General features: G+C 41.0%; 1 protein-coding gene across 9 annotated transcripts in view; it reads left to right on the top strand.

Annotated features, from left to right (window-relative positions):
• MPPED2 (metallophosphoesterase domain containing 2) overlaps window positions 1-23,601 on the top strand; it is a 170,753-nt gene that overhangs the window by 144,653 nt on the left and 2,499 nt on the right. For all 9 annotated transcript variants that reach the window (XM_039355942.1, XM_039355945.1, XM_039355937.1 and 6 more), the window contains 2 exons: window positions 2,111-2,226; window positions 19,904-20,017. In XM_039355942.1, coding sequence (XP_039211876.1) covers window positions 2,111-2,226; window positions 19,904-20,017 — 230 coding nt within the window. The remainder of the gene's footprint in view (window positions 1-2,110; window positions 2,227-19,903; window positions 20,018-23,601) is intronic.

Here is a 23,601-nt window from a genome sequence, read left to right as displayed (position 1 = left end):
CATTAAATACCGTATATGCCGGCGTACAAGGCGACCCGGTGTATGAGATGACCCCCGTCTTTGTCGCTGAGTTGCATTCCTAGAACGTCGTCTTATATGCCAGAAACTACCAGTATTTCCGGCATATAAGACGACTCGGCGTATAAGACGACTCGGCGTATAAGACGACCCCCATCTTTGGCGCCGATTTTAATGCTTGCAGAAGTCGCCTTATACGCCGGCATATACGGTATCATTTTGTTAGACAGGGCCCATTGTTCAAGTCTGTCAAGATCTTTTTGAATCCAGAACTGGATTGCTAGGGTGTTGGGTATTCCTACTAATTTAGTGTCATCTGCAAATTTGATGAGTTCCCCTTCTTTTTCCTCATCTCAGTCATTTATGAAGATATTGAAGAGTACTGGGCCTAAGACAGAACCTTTTGGTACCTCACTGCTTACTTCCCTGCATGTAGTACATTAAGAACTACTCATTGAGTATAGTTTGTCAGCCAGTTACAAATCCTTCTGGTGGTGATCTTTGTGGTGATCTTCTTAACAGTTAGGTCTTTCTACAGATAACTATTTTCTGCATTTAACGTTGTCTTTAGCTGTGGTTTGACATCAGAACATGCACAAAATGTTTTCACCATAGTATTTAGCACATCTTACCATATTAAGAGGTTTTGCAGTGTTGTTATCAGATCAGAGCTAGAGATAAGAAAATGTTCATGAGCTGGGCAATAAAGCAAATATTTAATAGCTGTTAGAACAAGCAAAGTCTTCTTCCAGTTGAGCTCAATTCCTGATGATTTCATAGATATGTCCATGTAGGATTTTTGGCAATCATAAGGATCACCATTGCCTTTTTCCAATGCCTTTCACCATTACCTATACACAATGCTGAAACCAAATAAATTAGCTTCGGTACTGCAGGTTTTTACTAAAACCCTACCAATGTTTGTTGTAAAAATAGAATGTCTTGATTTAGAGGCAACAAATGCTACTATTCTTGTTTTGTATTTATATTGATACAAAGGGATTTGACAAATGAAAAGATGAACTAACAATGTGCAGTTTGAACTTTTAAAGTTATTACAGTGAATTGAGGAGTCCAACTACTTAATTTGTGCCAATGCAGTTGAAGAAATTTTCAACTATCGTGTCAAATCTATATAAAAATTTCAGGTCCTGTGTCAGTGTAAAAATAAAGAAATGCAAGGAAGTGGAAATGGAGCTTCTAGTACACTCTTGCAAATACACTTACAAAATATATTAATCTGCAAACAAGTTCAGTTATCTAAATTTCTCTGTTGTATTTCCATTTTGACTACTTGGCAAGCTGTTTCAAGGAATTCTTTCTGTTAAGTGCATTCATGGAAGAGATAATCTCTCTTCTTTACCATCCATACCATACCAATCATATAATCATAGAGATGACCATCTTTCTTTTGCAATTAGCACAGATGGTAAAAGGACACTGGGAGTTACCTGGTTTTTTTCAGCCCATTTAGTCATCTGCTTACATAAAGCGACTTGCCAGAACTATAAAATATAATAGTGCCATCGCAGATCAATTTGTTATATTGGAAAGTTATATTTAAAGCAGGTTGGTGATATCAAGAGTTTAAATTATTTGATCCATTGCCCTGGGATAAGAAATGACAGGAACATTTATAGCAAGAGATTAACCTAGGGCAATGGAGATTCTGCATTTATTTGTCAAATATCTATTGCCTACAATTACAATATCAAATCAAAACTCAAATGCCAAATATAAATTTAAGATAGATTTTCAATTACTGTAAGAATAACTTGTATTGTTGCCTTATGAAAAAAATTAATAATAATTTTTATTGTTAGAAATAATGTACTATGTTATAGCTTTTTAAGAAAAACCTATGTGATAAAAAGAATGTTTGACATCCATCTTCTCCTTCCTTAGAAAATGGCAGTCATTCTGGATTAATATGATTATGGTTTAGAACTACTTCAGTATTAGAAGTTTTCTTCTACTCTTTATTTTTCGTTCTGAATGAAGGCTAGCTAGAGAAAATGTGCCTTGTTGTATAATTGTAAAACAGAAATAAATCCTTCCATAGTGGCACAAATTTATTTTCTTTCCTTCATAGGACACCATGGTTTAATGGATGGGGTTTTAATCTACCCAGAGGTCAATCTTTGTTGGACAAGTGGAACCTTATTCCGGAAGGCATAGATATACTAATGACCCATGGGCCTCCTCTTGGTAAGTATCACAATTAAACTAAGATCACTTTCAGTGTGTGTGCTTTAGCACAGACATTAAGGGCATTCAGATAGATTGATATAGATTGATGCAAGGACAAATGGAAGAGAATGGATGATTTTTCAATTCTACTGTATGCAGTGGTATCCTCAACTGGATTCTCTAAGTAAAAACTGATTCATACATCAATTCTCCTTTTGCTGATTTGCAGTAACATTCAGGAAGGAAATTAAATCTCCATTTTAAATAGCAATAACACTTGCTTACATACCACTCCATAGTGCTTTACAGCCCTCTCTAAGCAGTTTACAGAATCAGCATATTGCCCCAACAATCCAGGTCCTCATTTTAACAACATTGGAAGGATGGAAGGCTGAGTCAACCAAATCCTGAGCCAGTCAGGACCAAACCCTTGGCAGCGGCTGGAGTTAGCCTGCCATACTGCATTCTAACCACTGTGCCACTACGGCTTTTGCAGTGATGTAGAAAGTAACTTTTACGAAAATCCTCACTTTTTAATGAGGTTTTTAATTCTTGCTCCAAATAGGATCTGTGAAGAGATGATAGTGATAATAGGGAGCACAATAAAATCCATGTAGTCCAGACATTCCAGAGATTACACTGCTGAACCCTTCCTTTGGCACTGTTTATACATTATAGCAGTATGGAGATTGCTTTGCTCTGGCATCCTCCCTCATTGTGTTCAAACATTTAAAAGTCAGCATCAAAAGGCTGAGTTCAGTCATAGAACAATTTTCAAGGCAATTGTCCAATTGGAATGGAGAAGAACAATCCTGTTGGGTTGGAAGAAGCCACACTGTCAGCTTTACTTCTGTGATCATTTCGAACATCACAATGAGAGAAAAGTAGCTTCTAGGCAGAAGCTGCAATGTATGAATGGCAAATGTATCATCAGCTGACATTCCTTCTCTTATCCCCCACTCTCTGTCCAAAATATTATTCCATTAACTGTGCTGCTTTCTCCATCAGGATGGATGTAGACTCCACTGATTGGGTAATTTAATCCCACCTGCTCAGACTAAGACAAAAAAACTGCCACGCCTCCTTCTGGGTGTGACTTCCCAGTTTTTGTCTTAGTCTCGTGCTCAGCAAGACGCTTTTCAGAAGGCTCCTAGCTAAGTTTGATTCTTTCCTTTTTTCTTTTAGGCTATTCAATTTAAAATTGGATACTTTAAATTCAAATTGATTAACAATTAGATTAATTCGGCTTTTACTTCCAAATTAAGAGGATTGCATTGGGGGGGATAGGGACTCTGTCCTCCCTCCCCTGCAGCCCTTTGGGCTTTGAAAAGGAGGCTGCAGGCTTCGTTTGTTAGGGAGCTCTCGTTCTGACGATCTGTAGCCTCTTTGCGATTCCGCCAATTCAGCTGGGTAGCGGAGGTCGGCTTTTCAACTCGGAGACCTCCTGAGTGATTTACTTGCCTCGAGGCCTTGAGGGAGAATTCCTGACTGCAGCTTTATCTGGATCGCAGCAGGGGCTGCGCTACTAATCGCAAGTGCTTGGGGACTGGGGGAGGAATCCCAAATCAGCCTTGTATTCCCCTGCTGTGTAATTGATTCTCCTGTTTAAAATACGACAGGGTTTTGCTTCTCCAGGCCTTAAGGCCTGGCGGCCACCATTTTGACCACATGGTCTAGCGCGGCTGCTTCTAGAGGTCCCACGTGGCGGACGCCATTTTGGAGGCCTAATTGAAATTTTTGCATAATCATTGGCAGTTATTCCTGCATTATTGCGGACGCATAGTTGTTGCCTGTGTCACTTGGTCTGTGAGCAGACCTGTTCAGGGGGGGAGATATTTTTGTATCCACAGGAGTTGTGGTCAGACTTGAGGGGGCTACTCCAGGTGTGGGCCTTGGCTGCATTTGAGCAGACCAAGGTGTTATTAACTGGTCCTAAGGCCTAGAAGAGAAGAGCGAAGATATTCTTTTATTGTCCACCTGTTTCTCAGTTTAGCCCGTGACCTTTTGTCACAAGGCCTGTACAGACAGCATTAGAACACTGTCTGGCTGTTCTTGCCATTGCCTTCTGTTCAGAGCGAGGATCGGTTTTCCATCTCTGACTGTGATCTGCATGTTGGGTTCCTCCCCCCCATTTCTAGGTACTACTGTCCAGGAATACCTAGACAGCAATGGCAGACAGCTCCTCGCCCCAGGCTTCTCAATCTAGTGTCCCCCCCGCTCAAGCAAAGCGCAGATCTGAAGAATTGGACATGGGGGGGAAGAAAAAAGCTAAAACCAAACATCTGTCTTCCAAAGATACTTCCAAATCAGCCGGGCGAGAGGCCACAAGGAGACACTTAGCATTGGAGAGAGAATTCTCCAAGGCACAAAGGCTCAGATCCAGTGGGACTGAAACGGTTTCCCCCGCCCCACTGGATACTCCTTTGACAGAACCTCAATTTGAATCATCTCAGGATGCCCCAAGACCTTGGTCTCCTCGGGGGGAAACCGAGCAGGTAGGTCCTCCTCGCTCCTCTCCTTCATCAGCACACCAACCACCTGAGACCAGGTGTGCCTCAACGGAGGTTGGGGTCAGTTCCAGGGACCAAGGGGAAATGTGGTCCCAGGCTCAATTCCAGGCCTTCATGCACCAAGCATTCAGGCAGTTTATGTCATCAACTGAGAGTAGCCAGGTGCAGTCCCATCCTACTCCTCCCGCATCTATTCCCCCACCTCTGGTGGAGCGTGATACTAGACCTAGCTCTGCTGTTTCGGAGACATCCTCACAATTAGGGGAGGAGGGATCAGTGGAACTGGGAGTTGCAGACACTCCCTTGTCTGAGGAGGAGGATCCAGCTCCTGAACAGGTGACCTCTTCCGGGCTTTTCAATCCGGCCATTTTTCGGTCACTCCTCGTAAGGGCTATTGACACGGTAAAACTTACCTCAGCCCAGGAGGAGACTCCTTCTTCCTCATCCAACCGGGAAGCCAACCCTCTGTTTGCGGAAAAGGTCAAGGAGGAACCGCAGATTCCATGCCCACTAGTCTTCAGGTCTACGGTGGAAAAGCAGTGGGCATCCCTTGCTACCACTCCTTCACAGAGCAGTTTAGACAAGAAACTTTACAATGTCTCTTCTTCTTTCGCTTCTCTTCTAGAAGTCCCATCTGTAGACGCTCCGCTGACCTCTCTGTTCTCCAATACCGCCGTCCCGGGGGACATGGCTGAATTCTTGAAGGCAGAGGACAAAAAGTTCGAGTTCTCTTTTCGTAGAGCTCACCAATCTTCGGCTTGGGCCATAAGGGCGGCAACCTCATCCTCCTTCTTTGCACGCTCGGCAATTATGTGGTTGCAGGAACTCCAGACGCTCATTCCGCCGGATCAGGTCAGAGCGCACCAAACAATAGGGAAAATAGTGGCAGCATCCGAATACATTGCGGATGCATCCTTACACTCGGCTAGATGTTCAGCCAGATCCATTGCAGCCTCAGTGGCGTCACGTAGGCTGCTCTGGTTGAAGCAATGGCGCACGGATTTAAAGGCAAAGTGGCGCTTAGCAACATCCAGGTACAGTGGCACCCACCTTTTTGGTCCGGTCCTAGAGCCTCACATCATTGAGGGCAAGGACAAGCGCAAGGCGCTGGCCCATCCCTCTAAAAAACCAGATAGACGGCCCCAACAGGACTTCCGTAGGCCATCATTCCGTCCCAGCAGTTCCTGGGATTGGAGACAGCCCTTTCGGGCAGGGCAGTCCTGGGATTGGCCCAGAGGCTCGCGATCCTATTCTTTCAGACAGGATCGGCAACAGGACCGCCAGAGTAGTGCAGCCAGGGGTCAGTTCCAGACCAAGCGTCCCTTCACGGGATCAGGCACTCGTCCTTACAGGCGGTCCAAGTGACGCCAAGGAGGACTACCCCATTGGGGGTCGACTGGCACTGTTTTACGACATTTGGGAAAACACAACCACAGACGCCTGGGTCAGAGAGACCATAAGACAGGGTCTCTCCCTAGAGTTTCGATCTTCTCCCCCAGATCGTTTTATACAGTGCCCGGTTTCAAACAATACATCAAAAACACAACTAATCACAACAGCCATCGCTCATTTATTAGAGATCAGAGCCATAGAAAGGGTTCCTCAGGAACAGATCGGGGAAGGGTTCTACTCCATCCTGTTTGTAGTTCCCAAAGCCTCAGGCGGTTGGAGGGCGATACTGGACCTAAAGGGTCTAAATTACTTCCTCATTTACAGGAGGTTCAAGATGCAGACCCTAAAGTCCATCTTGGCAAGTATCAGGAAGGGGGATTTCCTTTCCTCCATCGACCTGACAGAGGCTTACTTACACATTCCGATCATCCAGGAACACCGCAGGTTCCTGCGGTTCTGTTACGCACACAAACACTACCAGTACCGGGCTCTTCCCTTCGGCCTATCCTCGGCCCCGAGGGTCTTCACAAAAATCTTGGCCGTGCTGGCGGCTCATCTAAGGATGATACCCGTACGGGTACAGTGCTACCTGGACAACATACTGATACAGTCCAAATCTTTCCAATCAGGGCAGTCGGACCTGGCAATCACTATTCAAACACTTCAGGATCACGGGTTCTCCGTGAATTTCAAAAAGAGTCACATCACACCCACAAGACGTCTGCTCCATCTAGGAGCTCTGATAGATTCCAGCCTATGCAAGGTATATCTCTCCCAGGAGCGACAAGTCAGCCTCCGGAAGCTGACACTGCAGATCCGAGGGGAAAAAAGAGTACCCCTGGTACAATTATCCCAACTCCTGGGGAAGATGGTCTCTTGCCTGGGCATCGTTCCTTGGGCCAGACTGAACTCCAGGAACCTCCAGTGGTTCCTTCTTCCTTTTCAGAAACGCAACATCAGCGCCTCCAACAGGAAGGTCAGGGGTCCCCATCACACTCTGTCCTCCCTCCTATGGTGGACCTCGTCCGCCTTGTCCAAGGGCACTCTGTTCAAGGAACCCACCAGGATCACCCTCACCACAGACGCCAGTCTGTTCGGTTGGGGCGGTCACATTCTGAACCACTTAGCCCAGGGTCAGTGGTCCAGTTCAGACCTGGCTCACAATATAAATTGGCTGGAGCTCAGGGCCATCCACCTGGCTCTCCAAAGATTCTCCCCCCTTGTATCAGGGAAACACGTATTAATCCTGACAGACAACATTGCGGCCAAAGCTCACGTAAACAAACAAGGGGGCACCCACTCTTGGACACTCATGCAGAAAGCCCAGGCCATAGGGCTGTGGGCAGAGTCCAACCTGAGGTCCATCAGGGCAGAGCACATATCGGGGGAGGCGAATCAACAGGCAGACTCCTTGAGCAGGGTCACAGTGGATCACTCAGAGTGGAAGCTAGACTCAATCCTATTCCAGGAAATATCACGCAGGTTCAGACAGCCCATCCTAGATCTCTTTGCCTCTCCGATCAATGCACAGCTCCCCAGATTTTTTACCCGGTTTCCGGCGAGGGGGGCGGAGGGAACGGACGCCCTCCGGAGCAGATGGCCGGAGGGCGTACTTTATGCATTCCCTCCTCTTCCACTAATACAAGCGACCATTCGCAAGCTCATCCAGGAACAGACAGAGCTAATCTTAGTGGCTCCATTTTGGCCAAAACGCCCGTGGTTTGCCGACCTGGTGGACCTGTCAATTTCACCTCCATGGAAGATTCCCCCGGACCGAGTAGCTCTCAGCCAGGGGAACCTCCAACATCCGGATCCACAGTGGCTCCAATTAGCCGCTTGGCACTTGAGCGGGAGAGTCTGACCAAACAGTCTTTCTCCTCTGGGATTATTTCCGTCATCCAGGCCTCGAGGCGTTCCTCGACCAACAGAATCTATGACGCCACTTGGAGAAGTTTTTGCTCTTGGTGTACCAAAAAGCGGCTTTCACTGCTTGCTGTCTCCATCCCAGACATATTAGATTACTTACTTGAGGGGTTAACTAGAGGTCTGTCAACCAGCACCATACGTAGGCAGATAGCAGCCTTGTCGACAGTTCTCACCTGTGACAACCAGGTGTCCCTGTCCCAACACCCAGCAGTCAGTGCCTTTCTCAAGGGTGCGGCCAATGTAGGGCCCCCCACGGTTCATCGTTATCCATCCTGGGACCTCTCTAAGGTGTTACAGGCTTTAACGTCCTCTCCATTTGAACCTCTGAAAGTGTGCTCCCTTCACTTCCTTACATTGAAGGTAGCCTTCCTAGTGGCCATCACGTCGGCCAGGAGGATTTCAGAATTGGCGGCCCTGTCGGTCAGGGAGGACTTGTGCATGTTACATGAGGATAGAGTGGTCCTCAGGTTGGATCCTGCATTTGTTCCAAAGATCAATACAGGGTTTCACCGCTCGCAGGAACTAGTCCTTCCTAACTTCTATCCTAACCCTTCTCATCATCTGGAGAGACGGTAGCATATGTTGGATGTGCGCAGGGCTCTGCGCCATTACATTAAACGAACCTTGACCTTCAGGAAGTCCGAGGCATTATTCGTGTCCTTTCAACCCTCAACTATGGGTCGGAAGGTCTCTTCTTCCACCATTGGTCGGTGGATAAGGATGTGTATTTCCAGGGCTTATATTTCCCAGTCCCTTCCGGTACCTTCACATATTACTGGTCACTCTACACGTAGTGCTGCTGTCTCAGCGGCTTGGTCTACCCAGGCATCACTCGAGGAGATTTGCAGGGCTGCGACATGGTCCTCTCCTTCCTCATTCATAAAACATTATAGGATAGATCAATTTGCAGCAGCTGAGGCTGCTTTCAGTAGGAGAGTCCTACAGCAAATAGTGGGTTCTCAGGGGTCACAAGCCTAGACTCCCTCCCTATAGGGACATGAGCAGCTTTGGTATGTCCCAATCAGTGGAGTCTACATCCATCCTGATGGAGAAAAGAGCGTTGTCTTACCTGAACGCTTTTTCTCAGCAGGATGGTGTAGACTCCACACCCACCCTGTTAGTGTTAGTCTAGGCCTGTGCCTTCCTTTTTTGTTTGGAGCCTTGGGTCTGGTAGCTTCGCCTCGACAAAAACTGGGAAGTCACACCCAGAAGGAGGCGTGGCAGAGTTTTTTTGTCTTAGTCTGAGCAGGTGGGATTAAATTACCCAATCAGTGGAGTCTACACCATCCTGCTGAGAAAAAGCGTTCAGGTAAGACAACGCTCTTTTTCCTCTTCTTCCAAGCCATCACCAAACCCACTGATTGGCAGTCTCTGTTCACCCTCCCAATTTGGGTTGTTTGCTTTCCTTTGCCTGCAAATGTTAATTCCACTGTCGAAAAAGGGTGATTCTGAAAATTGCTCCAATTATTGCACAATTCCTCTCATCCCTCACATTAGCACAATTCTGCTTAAAATAATACAACGTTTACACCTACTATTGGAAGGCAATTACCTGATATCCAAGCCAGCTTCCAAAGGGATCTGTTGATCATGAGAAGTTATGGAGAACCCTACAAAACCTTGGTGTATGACAGTGGTTCTCAACCTGTGGGTCGGGACCCCATTTGGGGTCGAACGACCATTTCACGGGGGTCGCCAAACAACGCAGTCCGCCATTTCCCCCTCCCCCTTTTCCTTAGCTATGCTACTCCCTTTTATTCTATTGGCTTTTGAAAGCCAATAGAATAACTCTCTTGAATAGAGTCTAATTCTATTGGCTTTCAAAAGCCAATAGGAATTGTCCAGGCTGTCTCTGCCCTGCTGAGCCCGCCAAAAGTCCCATTCTGCAAACGGTGCTGCACCAATTGAGTAGTCCCCGACTTACGACTGGTTGAGTAGTCCTCGACTTACGACCGGTTGGGGGTCGCGGCATTAAAAAGGTTGAGAACCACTGGTGTATGAGCACATCTGGTCAAGTTGGTGCAATCACTGTACAGAAATCAAGAAGCCACTGTGCGAACACTGTATGGAGACGCCGATTGGTTTAAGATAAAGGAGTGCAACAAGGTTGCATTCTCTCATCCTTCTTATTCAACCTGTATGCTGAAATGATCATGAGGAAGCTATATCGTGAGAATCAAAAATCAGGGTAAATACACTGACAATACAACTCTTCTCTCAGAAACCAGAGAAGGCCTGGAACATCTGATACAGAAAATCAAAGAAGAAACTGAGAATTTTGGTCTCTTTTTGAAAAAGACCAAGCTCATGACTACTGCAAGAAATGGGAACATCAAAATAGAAATTGACGATGAAGAGATAGAATGAATAGAAAAGTTTCCTAGGATCGCAGATAGCTCAAAGCAGTGAATGCAGCCCAGAAATAAAACATTGGATTGCATTGGGTCACACAGCAATGATAAACATGAATCAAATCAGGAAAAAAGCAAGGATATCAGCCTGGCAACTAAATGTAAATTAGTCTACTCTGTTGTGTCCCATAGCTACCTATGGGAGTTTAAAGTTGGATCTTTAAAAAACCAAACATGAAGAAAATCAACCTGTTTGAGCTGTGGTGCTGGAAGAAGGCTCCTATGTATTCCTTGGGCAGCATAGGTGACTGGACGTATAACGCCAGACATGTCACTAGAAGGAAAAATAATGAAACTGTGTCACTTATTTTGGCCATGTCATGCAGGGGAATTCACTGGAGAAAGCAATTATCTTTGAAAGCGTTGCGATAAACCGGCTGACAAAGGACACGATGGCTGGACATCATCAAAGTTGACCCCAGCCAGAGCATAGAAAACTCAAAAGAAGCAGTGCAAGATCGGAAGATGTGGAGACATCTGGACCATAGAATCACCAAGAGTCAGACATGATTGAATTGATAACATCATCATTGCTTGCAAGTCATCAGGGTACTTCCACTCCATTGTGGATATAATTACTAAGGAGTAAATAAAAAATAAAAAATGGAAATTTCAGCTAGTCCCTCTTTATCAGACCAATCTATCACACAGAGTAGTTGTATGGAAAAATGTGATGAGGAAGTACTATATACAGGATCTTGAGCTCTAGAAGAAAACCCAAAATATAAATGTAATAAACAAGTAAACTATACTAGTTATGCAGTTCTTAGCAAACTGGATCGTAATTTGTGTTTGTAAGCATTATGCCAAAAATGTAAATTTTTGTAAAAATGTACACATGGATTAGATTATTCACGTAAGACATAAACATAGAAACCAACTGAAAGTTTCACTGTGTTGTAATATAGAATTAACCAAATTTGACCCAGGTAAAACACCTCTGAAGTTGATTAAATAATATTAAGGAGGAATGTGCAGCCACCATTCATATTTGATTTAGCTGTTCCCTCTCTTATCTTTCTTATCCCTTTAACCTTTTTAAATGCAGAATATTAGACCTCAAACCTTTGCGTTAATTGATGTCAGATTCATTGATATTATTTTTTTTTGCATTACCTATAGACCTTAATGGCTTTCTTTTTAATAGTAGTCAATCATTACTACTTTCCTTAGAGGCCTTTTAATAATTTTCCTCTATTACAGTTTTATTTACAGTTTTTGTACTAAAAAAGTATTGGTAGAGCTTGTCCTTCTGGAAATGATAGTTATTGTCTTTTTTAAACAAATATTTTCAGTACAATAAAAGTATACAAAATTAAAAGAATAAAAAAAATAATAGAGAAAAATGAAATAACAAAAAGAATTATAACTTCTGCTTTTTCTTTTATCAAGTAAGAGAACATCGGAGCTCAGGGTTGAACTATGGAGTCCTTGGTACTCTGAGCTTGGTTGTTTCCTTGAAGATGTTTCTTATCCAACTAGTGTCAGAAGTACTTACCACACCCCTGGCTTCAACAAGAAACAAGCCGTTGAGTTCACAGGTGGCTGGCTTTAATCATGGAACGTTCTGGCATGTGTTTAGTCACAGAAACAGCAAACAAAGTTAGCGCTAGGAGCAATCGCCTCCCAGCACCTTACATATGCATTTCCCCAACTGCGCCCCACCCCCACTCATCTAACAGCATCCAGTGTGCGAGTTGATAAGAGCAGCCAGGCAGGATGCACTGCACTCCCAGCTCCGTGTAGCTTCCCTGCGCCGACCAGCTGTTTGTCGGGATGTGCTGCAGGTTTCTGGTATCCTGGTGCTTCCTGCACCGAACAGCTGTTTGGCAGGCCGGCCATGGAGCCGGTCAGCTGTTTGGTGGGACGACTGCGGAGCTGACGGCCATGCCACCATGCTCTGCCAGGTTCCCCTTCGACAGTCCAGGTAACAGGAGAGGGAAGGGCTGTCTCCTTTGGTTTTGTTGCTGGCCTCTGCTGTATCTGGACACCCCCCAGGTGCTGTTCTTGTCCCCCTCCCCCCTCCCATCAGTGTCGAGCCCACAGAGGTTTGACAACTAGATGTTATCATCATTGTGAGTAAGTAAGGGGCTTGTTCTCTGTTTATATACCATAGTCTTCCCTATCAGTGTTGGTAGGAGTGTGGTTTTCTTTGTAGTTCCTTAATTAGGGTAATTTTCTGCTTGATTATATTAATCCCTGCTTACCTAGGTGGTAATTGCTGAAGAATATGTATTCTGATCCTTTTATTTCCTTCTTAGTATTTTTATTTTCTCTGTTGAATGGTACATAAATATGGTTTATTTCTCTGTGTCTATTGAAGGCTAATTTCTCTCAATGCCAAACTTCTAGGAATTCCCTAGTGTTTTTGGATTTAGGTTGGTCTAGGATGCTTTTGGTTGAATTTATGTGTTCTTATTCATGGATGCACGCTGTTAGTCTTCTGCCTATCTGTATTACATAGTGACTATTCCAGTCTACAATAAACAAATCCCTGTTTTTCTTCTTCTTGGGCTACTGAATCTTTTGGATTACTTAAAATGTTTTGGTTGGTTTGCATACGGTGATATTGCCATGTGATTGTAGTAGTCTGTTGATTGTTTCTGAGATTTTTTGATGTATCATAGAGTTATCCTTTTCATAGCTTATGTTGGTTGTGCTGTAGTAAGATCAAGTACTTTCTGATAAAGTTGTGTTGATATCCATTTTGTTGAAAGTTGTATAGACAATCTGTTTCCTTTTTCTAGTGTTCTGGTTGCTGCAGCTTAACTTTGTACTCAGCTGAATAATGTTCTTACACAATACAGCACTTGTTGGAGAATGGGTTCTTAGTGTGTACTGTTTTTCAATAGACTTGTGTTTGTATTGCTGTCATTTCTTCTGCTGATAATGATAGCTAGCGTAGTGGGGGTTTTTCTTCTCTTGTGCATGTATTTCTTTGAAGATGTTGATAGTTTCATGTGTTTTTAATTGTTTTTTTATTACGATGATGGTGTCATCTACTGTACATACTGGTTCAATGTTTTTGGTTATGTTAGTGGGAGTGCTATAGTTTCTAGATGCTGCTTTAAGTCTCTATTATGAATCCTAAGAGTGGATCCCATGGATGTTGATATATTTGTCATCAAACTGAAAGAAGCTAATGAGGCAAAGATTAATGAGGTCCATGATTCTGGATATTGTGATCTTAGTGTATTTGGCTAGGTCAGGTGTGTTGCATAATACTGCTGCCAAGAATTATTTCATTAGTTCTGAGTGAACCATAATTTCATTTTCTATTTTTAAATCTTTGATTTTTCTGGAAGCATTGTAGTGGGGAGTTTATAAAATATTCTCTCCCTTCTGTGAGATATCCAAGCTTCTTTGTAAGTTCCTTAACTATGTTATATGTCAGTGGTGGCAAACTTATGGCACAAGTGCTGGAGGCAGCAGTCGGAGCCCTCTCTGTGGGCAGCACTGCAGCCCCCTCCCCAGCAGCCCCCCTGGAGAAGAGTAGCCCCCGAGCATAGCCCACATGGAGCAGCGAAGCCAAGGATATGGCAGCCAGGCAGCGTAGAAAAGACTCTGCCCTCATGCCCCATTACGCACAGTTGATGCTGTGGGGCGCGGACAGAGGCTGTGGCCGCCATGGCGCTGCTGGGCTGCCTGGGCGATCTGTGGTGGGCCCTGGAGGTGGTGAGTGGCCCTGCGGGCAGGTGGGGTGGGGGCGTGGCAGGAGGTGGAGTGAGGGCGGGGCCAGTTTTTGGGCACTCGGTCTCTAAAAGGTTTGCCATTACTGTTATATGTTGAAGTCCGTGTTAATGATACTCCATGATAATTGAGTAAGAAGTATGTTGGTCTTGTGTATTTTGGGGTAATGATAGAAGCATGGCAGGACAGGTTCACTGATTTTCATCCACCTCCATTCTTCTTTAGTTATTTGACTTTTCATGGTTAGATCATTGACGGTTCTCTTGATCATATCATCCAGTTTCTGTATAGGGTTGGTATTTATTGGGATGTAGGTTTCTTTGTCTTCTAGTACTTCTTTGACTTTTTGTATGTATTGTGTTCTGCCCATGATAACCTGTATATTGTACTGTCCATGATAACTTTGGTTCGTCCTTTGTCTACTGGGAGCTTGGTGATGGTTTGGTCCTTCTTTCGGTTTTCGGGGGCTGCTCTGTCTTCTGCTTTGAGTTGGTTCTACTTTGGTGTTCTTCTGGTGTGTGGTATGATTGTCTGCCTTATGTTTTGGGTCTCTGATTCAAGTCGTGTGGTTTTAAATACAGCTTCTAAGGTTGCAAAGAATTCATAATGCCTAAAACAGCCTGTTTCACATTCAGAGCAGAACATATAAAATTCTGTACTTTAAATATTTCAAAGGGAAATGTTAATACAGCCTTTAAGCATATAATAACTTGCAATATGTATCAGATGAGAAACAGTAAAAAAGAAAGTTAAACCAAGAATTTTCCGTTTTAATTGCTGTATTTAAATAAGCAATCAATTGCAAGTCACCCAAAGTTCTACCAATGAATCCTTGTATATCTAATACAGTATCTTTCTTTGGTTTCAAGAAAGAAATGCATACGTATACATATAGCTACTTCATTTATAGAAATTACTGGGCACAAACCTAAATGAGCTTTAGCTACCTTGGCTCCATACAACTTTTTGAATGATTGATTTTTTTGTTTTTCCCTATTAAAGACAGAAATTCCTAACCAGTGATTTACCTTTATGTTGTCATAATATGAAGAGGCCTTTCCTGTAGCACATGAGTAATTCTAAAGCAACTGACATGTGCACTCACTCTCCTATTTGGGGAGAGAATGAGGTGTATAAAACAGATCTATGCTCTGTGTGGGCCCAGCTGTAACCATTAAAGCTGTAACCTGTATTTTTTATAAATCAGGTGGCTGTGTCTCTTTCATTTCCATCTTTCTCAAACACCCTTTCCATATGACAATGAATATTGGTGGTGCAATAAGATTTTGCATTGAAAAATCTGTATAAAATATGCAGATTGAGAAGAATATATATAAAAGAGTGCTCATTCTTGCACCAATGTAACTTGGAGAAAATAATGAAGAATTAATTAAAGTAAGAAAGCAGGCTTTTTCAGCATTCTTCTCTTTGGAGAAGTTTAAAAGGCAATGCATCCACTCTACAATATACAATAACCTTTTCACACAAGGTATGTACAGAATGGTTGTCATGGTTCCGACAGATGAAACTCGTCAAAGAACTTCGAGGCATTGTTTATCTTAAAGAATCTTTATTTGAGTAGCATAACTTGATGGAAGTCAAAAACTGGATTCTCCTCCCCTGAGCACATAGTATCAAAGCACAATTCCCTCCTCCAGTTAGCAGTCATAAATCACATTCCCCAATTAGTTTAAAGCCCCAGTTCTCCATCCCGCCAATTCCTTATCATTTCTTATTTCAATAACCTTGGTTCTCACCTAGGTTCAGTGTTATTATGTCTAACTAGACTCTCATGCACATTTCCTCCCCTCCCTAGCATCATCTATCTCTAAAAGCAAAAAGAAGAAAATGGCTGCATCTCCATCTGTTGTCAATGCATTGACAATGGTATTAGCATTATCAGCTACAAAGCTGTAAAAAAACAAGATGAATATAAATTGATGACAGAGCTCTGTGTAAACATACAACAAAATTATAATAACTATTGTATTATGCAATCCTACCTGATATATACTGCATCTTCTTGTTTACCACATTTTCTACCATTCTCTTGTCAAAGTCCTTTGAGTAGAGTATAGAAAGATAATTAAACTATATAATATTAAAGTACAAGAGGAATATTAAAAACAAATTTAAAATTGCAACTTAAAAGCATTAAAGCATATATTCCACAGCTTGTATCACTATTGAACATAAGGTCTCCTTAGCAGATATCCATTATCTCTCATTTGTTAGGAGCACTCAGAAAAGGGCCTGTGAAAATTTCAGTCTGCATTGGTATATGTGGGAGAAGACAATCTTTTACATACTTTAACCACAATATAATTTAGGGAATTAAATATGAATGCCCACATTTTGAAATCAGTGGTATAATGGTAGAAAGAATGACCTTAGGAAACAACAGGGAGAGATGCAGAAGGACAACCAACATGTAGAAGATATCTCATCCTACAGAAGGTGGGATGACATAATAATAATAATAATAATAATAATAATAATAATAATAATAATAATACTGGAAGGGACCTTGGAGGTCTTCTAGTCCAACCCCCTGCACAACAACAACAATAAATAATAATAATAATAATAGAGTTGGAAGGGACCTTGGAGGTCTTCTAGTTCAACCCCCTGCTCAGGCAGGAAATCCTATACCAGTGATGGCGAACCTTTTAGAGACCGAGTGCCCAAACTGCAACCCAAAACCCACTTATGCATTGTCGGGTGCCGGGTGGGTGTGGCCATTGGGTGGGTGTGGCCCATTGGGTGGGTGTGGCTGCAGTGGTAACAGCAGACTGGGTGGGACTAAAAAGTTCAATCAATCAATTCCAACTTTGCAAGATCTTTTTTTTCCCACGAGAAGTTGAAATTGACTGATTGATTGAATCTTTTTTTTTTTTTTTGTACACGGCAGCAGAGGCCTAAAGCAAAGAGGTTTTATAAAACCCAGCTGAATGCCTTGGACTGGGGCGACGGCGCGCATGCCTACAGAGAGGGCTCTGAGTGCCGCCTCTGGCACCCGTGCCATAGGTTTGCCATCACTGCCCTATACCATTTCAGACAAATGGCTATCCAGTCTCTTCTTAAAGTAATGTTGGAGCATTCACAGCTTCTGGAGGCAGGTTGTTCCACTGATTAATTGTTCTAACTGTCAGGAAATTTCTCCTTAGTTCTAGGTTGCTTCTCTTTTTGGTTAGTTTCCATCCATTGCTTCTTGTCCTGCCTTCAGGTGCTTTGGAGAATTCTCTCTTCTTTTTGGCAACCCCTGAGATATTGGAACACTACTAGCATGTCACCCTTAATCCTTCTCTTAGTTAAACTAGACATACCCAATTCCAGCAACCATTCTTTATACATGGGAAAAGAACTCTTAGAAGGGACTCTCCCTAGTTTTATGGAAAGCAAAAGGAGGGGAGAAATACTTTCAATCCTGCAAGATTTTGATAATGTAAGCAACAATAAAGATAGAGTTAGTACTTCTGATTTTCTTGACTGGACTATCTCACAGGGCTAATATTAATCTTGCAATCTTGGAAACTGTGAGCATTCTAGAATAAGCTAAATCCAAAAATATTACAGAATTCTTGAAAGAATGTTAGAGAATTCTTGAGAAATCAGCTATCAATAGGTACATAGAAATAAAACATATTTACAAACCATTTAAGAGACAATACAAAAGTTAAGAAGGAAACAGAAAGACCAGAACACATCCTTTCCAGCAGCTAACCCCAAGATTAGCACCAGTCAAACAATCAAGTAGAAAACATTAACCTAAGCCAGGAACTACAAAGGAAAAACCCACTAAAAACCCACTAAAACTGGCAGGGTAGGTAAACAGGAAGTAAACTCCACACCTACTTGCACTAATGATGTTACCTAGTTGGGTAATGAAACATCTTTCAAGCTAAAAACCAAGCTCAGAAGGCGCAGAGGACTCTGCAATTTTCTTTCCCATTGCTCTTTGATCCTATTTAATCCCCAAGTCCATAAATCATTTCAGTCTTTTCTTCTTTCAACAAAAAGTCCATATAAGGCTTTCAGTCTTTTTTTTAAAAAAAATATTTTATTATTTTTTCCCTGACCAAAATGGTCAACTTTGCCACAAGCTCCATCAATTTTATAATCCAATCTTGCACTGTGGGTATTTCATTATAATCTTGATGCATTACTATATACTACATCAGTTGCCCATACTTCTTTTTTAGTTCATTATCCACAAAACACAATAGAAACAATTCTTATAATCAACATTTGTAGTCCATTTCATCATATGTTCTTTTAGCTGTTCATCCTCAAATTTTAATAACAATGTATACGTCTTTAACTATTACATGATCATCATTTATACATTATTTTACTTCAAATTCAGTTTTCCTTTTCTTGATTCCAATTATCCTTTTGTCCATATTAAAAGCTTTAGCTGATTATAAAAAAATAATTGAAAAAGGCCTTCTCCTAGTTGTTCTTTCAGCTCCACCTAGACAATTCTCCCTTGTCTTGTATTAATAGATACTCATATGTCAACCATCTTTTTTTTTCTGCTGTTTTTTTTTTCAATAAATGTTTCTTGCATGGATGTCAGTATTGATGTCTTTGGACACCATCTGGATTTATATTTGTTTGATTTCCCTAATTACCTATTTTCCAGGTAATGATATTGAAAATCTACAGTTCCTTTCATTTTGCCATATGGAAATAATAGTTATTATTCTGATTCTGTAGTTTCTATCAGTGTACGAGTGACCATATGCAAAATTACTTTATTCACTTCAGCTGGGGAATCCACTGCATTTCCATAATACAGAATCACATAATGGGCTGCCTTCTAGATTCTTAAAAGGGCCACAGTAAGAAAGTAGCCATCTCACAATCTGGCACTCTTTAGCGAGACTTTTTGAAATGCAGTAGCTCAAGCCAAGCAACTGTTCTTGAAAAAGTGATATGGCTGCATCCTCTGGAAGACTCGCCACTATTGTTTGGAGAACTTTTTCAGGTTGTCTGTACATACAAGCATGGACAACACTTCCATTGGGATTGCTGGAAAAATTCTGTTGAGCTATGTTATCTGAGTGTTTTAAGAAGAGGCACTTTGCTTGGGCTAATGTTGGACCCACCATTCAGTTTTGGGGGAGGTCAGTTGCCCATGAAGCACTGCTGGAGGATGCCAAAATAAGAAAGACCAGTATAAGTGTTATTTATTATATAATTTTACATAAGATAATCGTATCAGGGAATGTTCTGTGTATGCACATTGTTCTAAAGGCCCATCAGATTTCAAGATATAGGCCAGTTCACATGATCTCATACATACATACATGGATTTTGCACTGAGTTGCTTGTATGTTAGACATATGTAATAAGTGAATTATCAAGTGCTTAGGCAGTGTAACTCAATAAGCTATCATTATCTGATCAATTGGCAAACACCATTAAAGAAAAGGCAAAGGAAAGTTGAGAAGGTGCACTGCTACCAAAAATACATATTTAACAGCCTTGTGTTATGTAGGCGAATCTGTGCAATTAGCTAAATCAAATTGTGTAGCTAAATATATTATTTGGGAAGGCAGAGGTAGAATTCAAAAAGAATAATGCCCATAACTTTAAGAGTCATTGTGCCAATGAAAAGTTTCTTAAAAGCCACTGTATATTATAATAGTGATAGAATTATAGATAATGTAGTAAACCCTCTTGTCAGTTACTGCTTCCTAAAAATCTGTATTAAACTTTACATACAGAAATGTAAGACAATCAATTGTATCATGTTTTTAGGATTTCGAGACTGGGTTCCAAAGGAGCTGCAGAGGGTTGGCTGTGTGGAATTGCTAAACACAGTACAAAGGCGAGTAAGACCGAAACTCCATGTCTTTGGAGGTATCCATGAAGGTAAGCAATCCATGAAATAAGATGCCTTTTGACAAGAAAATATTAGAGCCACTCTTTTTGGTATTTTGTCACAAAAGGGTTTTGAAATATAAGTGAAGTTATTTTTTTTTTAAAAAAAATGATCATGTAAAAGGTAGAACGTTCGGCATTTAAACCAATATTAGAGCTGAAGATGAAGCAATAGGAGATAAGGAGAATTGTGTGTTACAGGAAGTGGCCTGGTGCCATTTGAGTCAATAATAGGGAAGCACAGACTTGATTGTATCAAGTTATTTACCATCCTGATAAATCCTACTTATAGTAGACAAGTACAGGTAGTCCTCGACTTACAACAGTTTGTTTAGTGACCATTCAGAGTTCCAACGGCATTGAAAAAAGTGACTTATGACTATTTTCCATACTTACGACCCTTGCAGTATCCCTTTAGTCACTGATCAAAATTCAGATGGTTCATATTTATGACCATTCTGTGTCCTAAAGTCATGTAATCACCTTTTGCGATCTTCTAACAAAGCAAAGTCAGTGGGAAAGCCAGATTCACTTAACAACCAAGTTACTAACTTATCAGCTGCAGTGATTCACTTAACAACTGAGGCAAGAAAATGGAGCAAAACTCACTTAACAAATTTCTTACTAAGATAAGATAAGATAACCTTTATTGTCATTTTTATACTGTGGGCACAATGGCTCAAATTTAGTTGCCCGCTCTCAAAGTGAAACACATACATGACACACACCTAAACATACTATGAACAACATATGTATAGACCCACATCCCTACATATACGTAGCAATAAATATTAAATATTGTCCAACTTGAATGTATAATGGAAGGAGGAAGCTTGAGAGTTCGCAAGGTTAATGCTGTATGGAATAAAACTCTGGCTGAATTTGGATGTTCTGCTTAGGATACCACAAAGCCTCCTCCTAGAAGGTAACAAGGAAAACAGGTTGTGAAGAGGATGTGTAGTGCCCCAGATAATCTTACAGAAATGTTGGGCGCAATTGTGGTCGTAAGTCAAGGACTACCTATATAATATCCACTTTATGGCTTTTGTCCATGTTGTTCTGGGCATTGAAGCTTCCCTGAGAGTCTTGTACGATTTGCAGATATGAGTAACATCTTTAAATCATTTAGAGCCTTTCAGATAAAAGAGACCATTTATGTTGCAGCAATGGTTTCATTCTGCACATGTTTTTTTTATAGAAGGTTCGAGATGTGAACAACATAACCCAAATAACAGAGAAGATCAAGAAATAACAAGTGAAGTGGGTGTGTGGATGTGTGTGGAGTTATAATCTGGTTTAAATTTCAGATGTTTTTAAATAGTGTGTGTGTGTTTTTAGATAAGCTTTTCAAAATATCCTGCTTTAATGTTAAATTAAAAGCAGGGACATTTCTAGCGCACAAATCTGGTTGTGGTGTAATGAGAAATTCCTTCAAATAAACTAATCAGGAATTTTAAATATTTAATGAACTTTAGTCGTGTTTATATCCCAGTGAGACAAATACTGCAAGTGCTGCCTTTGAGAGAGCAGAGAGAGAACAATGTTGTGACCCCAGAGCTAAAAAATGATATATTTAAATGCTTTATATTTCATACCTCCCTTTTTCTGGAAATTTCTTATGGTCTCTAATTAAGCTGTCTGTAAGCACACAGCTTTGGAGAACTTTATAAAACACCAGATGTCCAGTTAATACTGTTGCTTTCCCCCCCCCCCATATTTGCATTATTTTAAAGCAACTAGGTTTTTATACCAGTGTTATATAAAGCCTTTCAAATAGGTTTTCGTAATGAGAAATGCTAACTAACCCTTAACCACAGCAGCAGCCATGTAAAAAATAAGGCAAACTGTATAGTTTTCTATAAATACTTAGGTATTACTGTTAAATAAATGACATAAGAAACAAATATTTTATTAAAGCATGGAAATTGCCTGCAGCTTTTGTAATTGTCTTCCATGTTGAAAGTAATCAAACTTCCACTAATAATAGAATTAACTGATGGAGAGATCATTATGGAAAGCTACTGTGAAGTTCAGCATTATACAATTTAAGTTTATAACTAGGCTGGTAATGCACACTTCAACTATAAAAGAGATTTAATGAGTATTCAAAAGCATTGAGATTATAACAGTTTCTACTTATATGAGTAGATTTCCTTGATCATAATAAAACTTCCCATTCAAATACCATTATTACTAAATAATAATAATAATTATTATTATTATTATTAAACATCAAATGCCGTATTATACTTTAGGATCTTAGCCATAGAGAAATATGGTATTTCTAGGTGAAAGTAGAATCATGTCCGCAGCTGACATTTTTTATTTTATTTTATTTTTAAAATTTATAAGCCGCCCCACTCCCGTAGAACTCTGGGCAGCTAACAATAAAAACAACATAAAACATGACAAACGAACAGTACAATTACAGTCATCCATGGGTCAGATTTTATAAACCCCAGGCATGGAATGGACAAGTATGGTTTTGTATTTTTAAGACGATACACATATATCCATATATATTCAGTATATCAGAATCAAAATTATATTTCATTTAATTCGGTTCATAATTCACCTATAAATGCCCATGTATCCCTTACATTAATCGGGACAAGCAGTTGCATACTATTGAGGATTTCAGCTTTTCACTATTTTATTAAAAAGCAAAATCATAGATCACAGAGAGGATCTATTTTAAAAACAACTCAAATGATTTTTTTTTTTTGAGAGAGAGAGAGAGAGATTGCCTGTACAGCAATCGTGAAATAATTGTTCTCGGAAGTATAGATTTAATCCTCAGTACCTTAATTATTAATTGCAAAGAGTAAATTTTATAAGATTATTTTCACCTGAAAGGACAGAACAAGAATTTGGTGCCAGTAAACTCACTAATTTGGCTTTTGATGAATAAAATTGTAAAGATCTTTTTCTCTTTCGTATTTATTTAAATTTGTATGACCTCCCACACACCATGCATTTCTGGTCATATCATTTAAAAATAAAAGAGAAAACATGAAAGTACATTGCACAGAATTCTGAGACAGCATATTGAAAAGAAGTCTCCCTCTTTATAGATCCAATATCCTGACAGTATCAACCAGCACTGGAGGAGAAACTCTTGTGTACTTTTCTGCCACATAAAGACACACACACAAGATACACATATAATGTCTAAGTTACTATAGAGTCTTCTAATGCCGAGGATGGCATTCTGGAAGCTTTTAAGATTTTTCTATCTTCTGAAGATGGTTTGATCATGGAGAATTTAATGAGAGCTTTTAAGCTTCCTTTGTGAGCCCAAAGAAAGTTCCAACACTGAAGAGAGTGAATAGGAGTAGGCTGGGAAGAGTTTAGACATCATCTAGCATTGTCCTATCCTGTTGACAAATTTCAGAATAAGTAGAAAATTACAGGGCACCACACGCTGGTGCCCTTTACTCTTTGTAATCAGCAACACAGCAAAAGACAACATCACGGCACCACTTTCTACATTGCAGGGAGAAAACTGGTGCTCTGTTTCGATTCTCCTTTTTCTGCCATTTTCCCACCAGTTTATTGATAGCATTTTATACCAC

This window comes from Crotalus tigris, unplaced genomic scaffold (assembly GCF_016545835.1).
Source record: "Crotalus tigris isolate CLP2741 ecotype Arizona unplaced genomic scaffold, ASM1654583v1 scf7180000018777.2418813, whole genome shotgun sequence".
NCBI lineage: Eukaryota > Metazoa > Chordata > Lepidosauria > Squamata > Viperidae > Crotalus > Crotalus tigris.
Note: the sequence above shows the minus strand (reverse complement) of the source record. Positions and strands in the feature narration are given on the sequence as shown.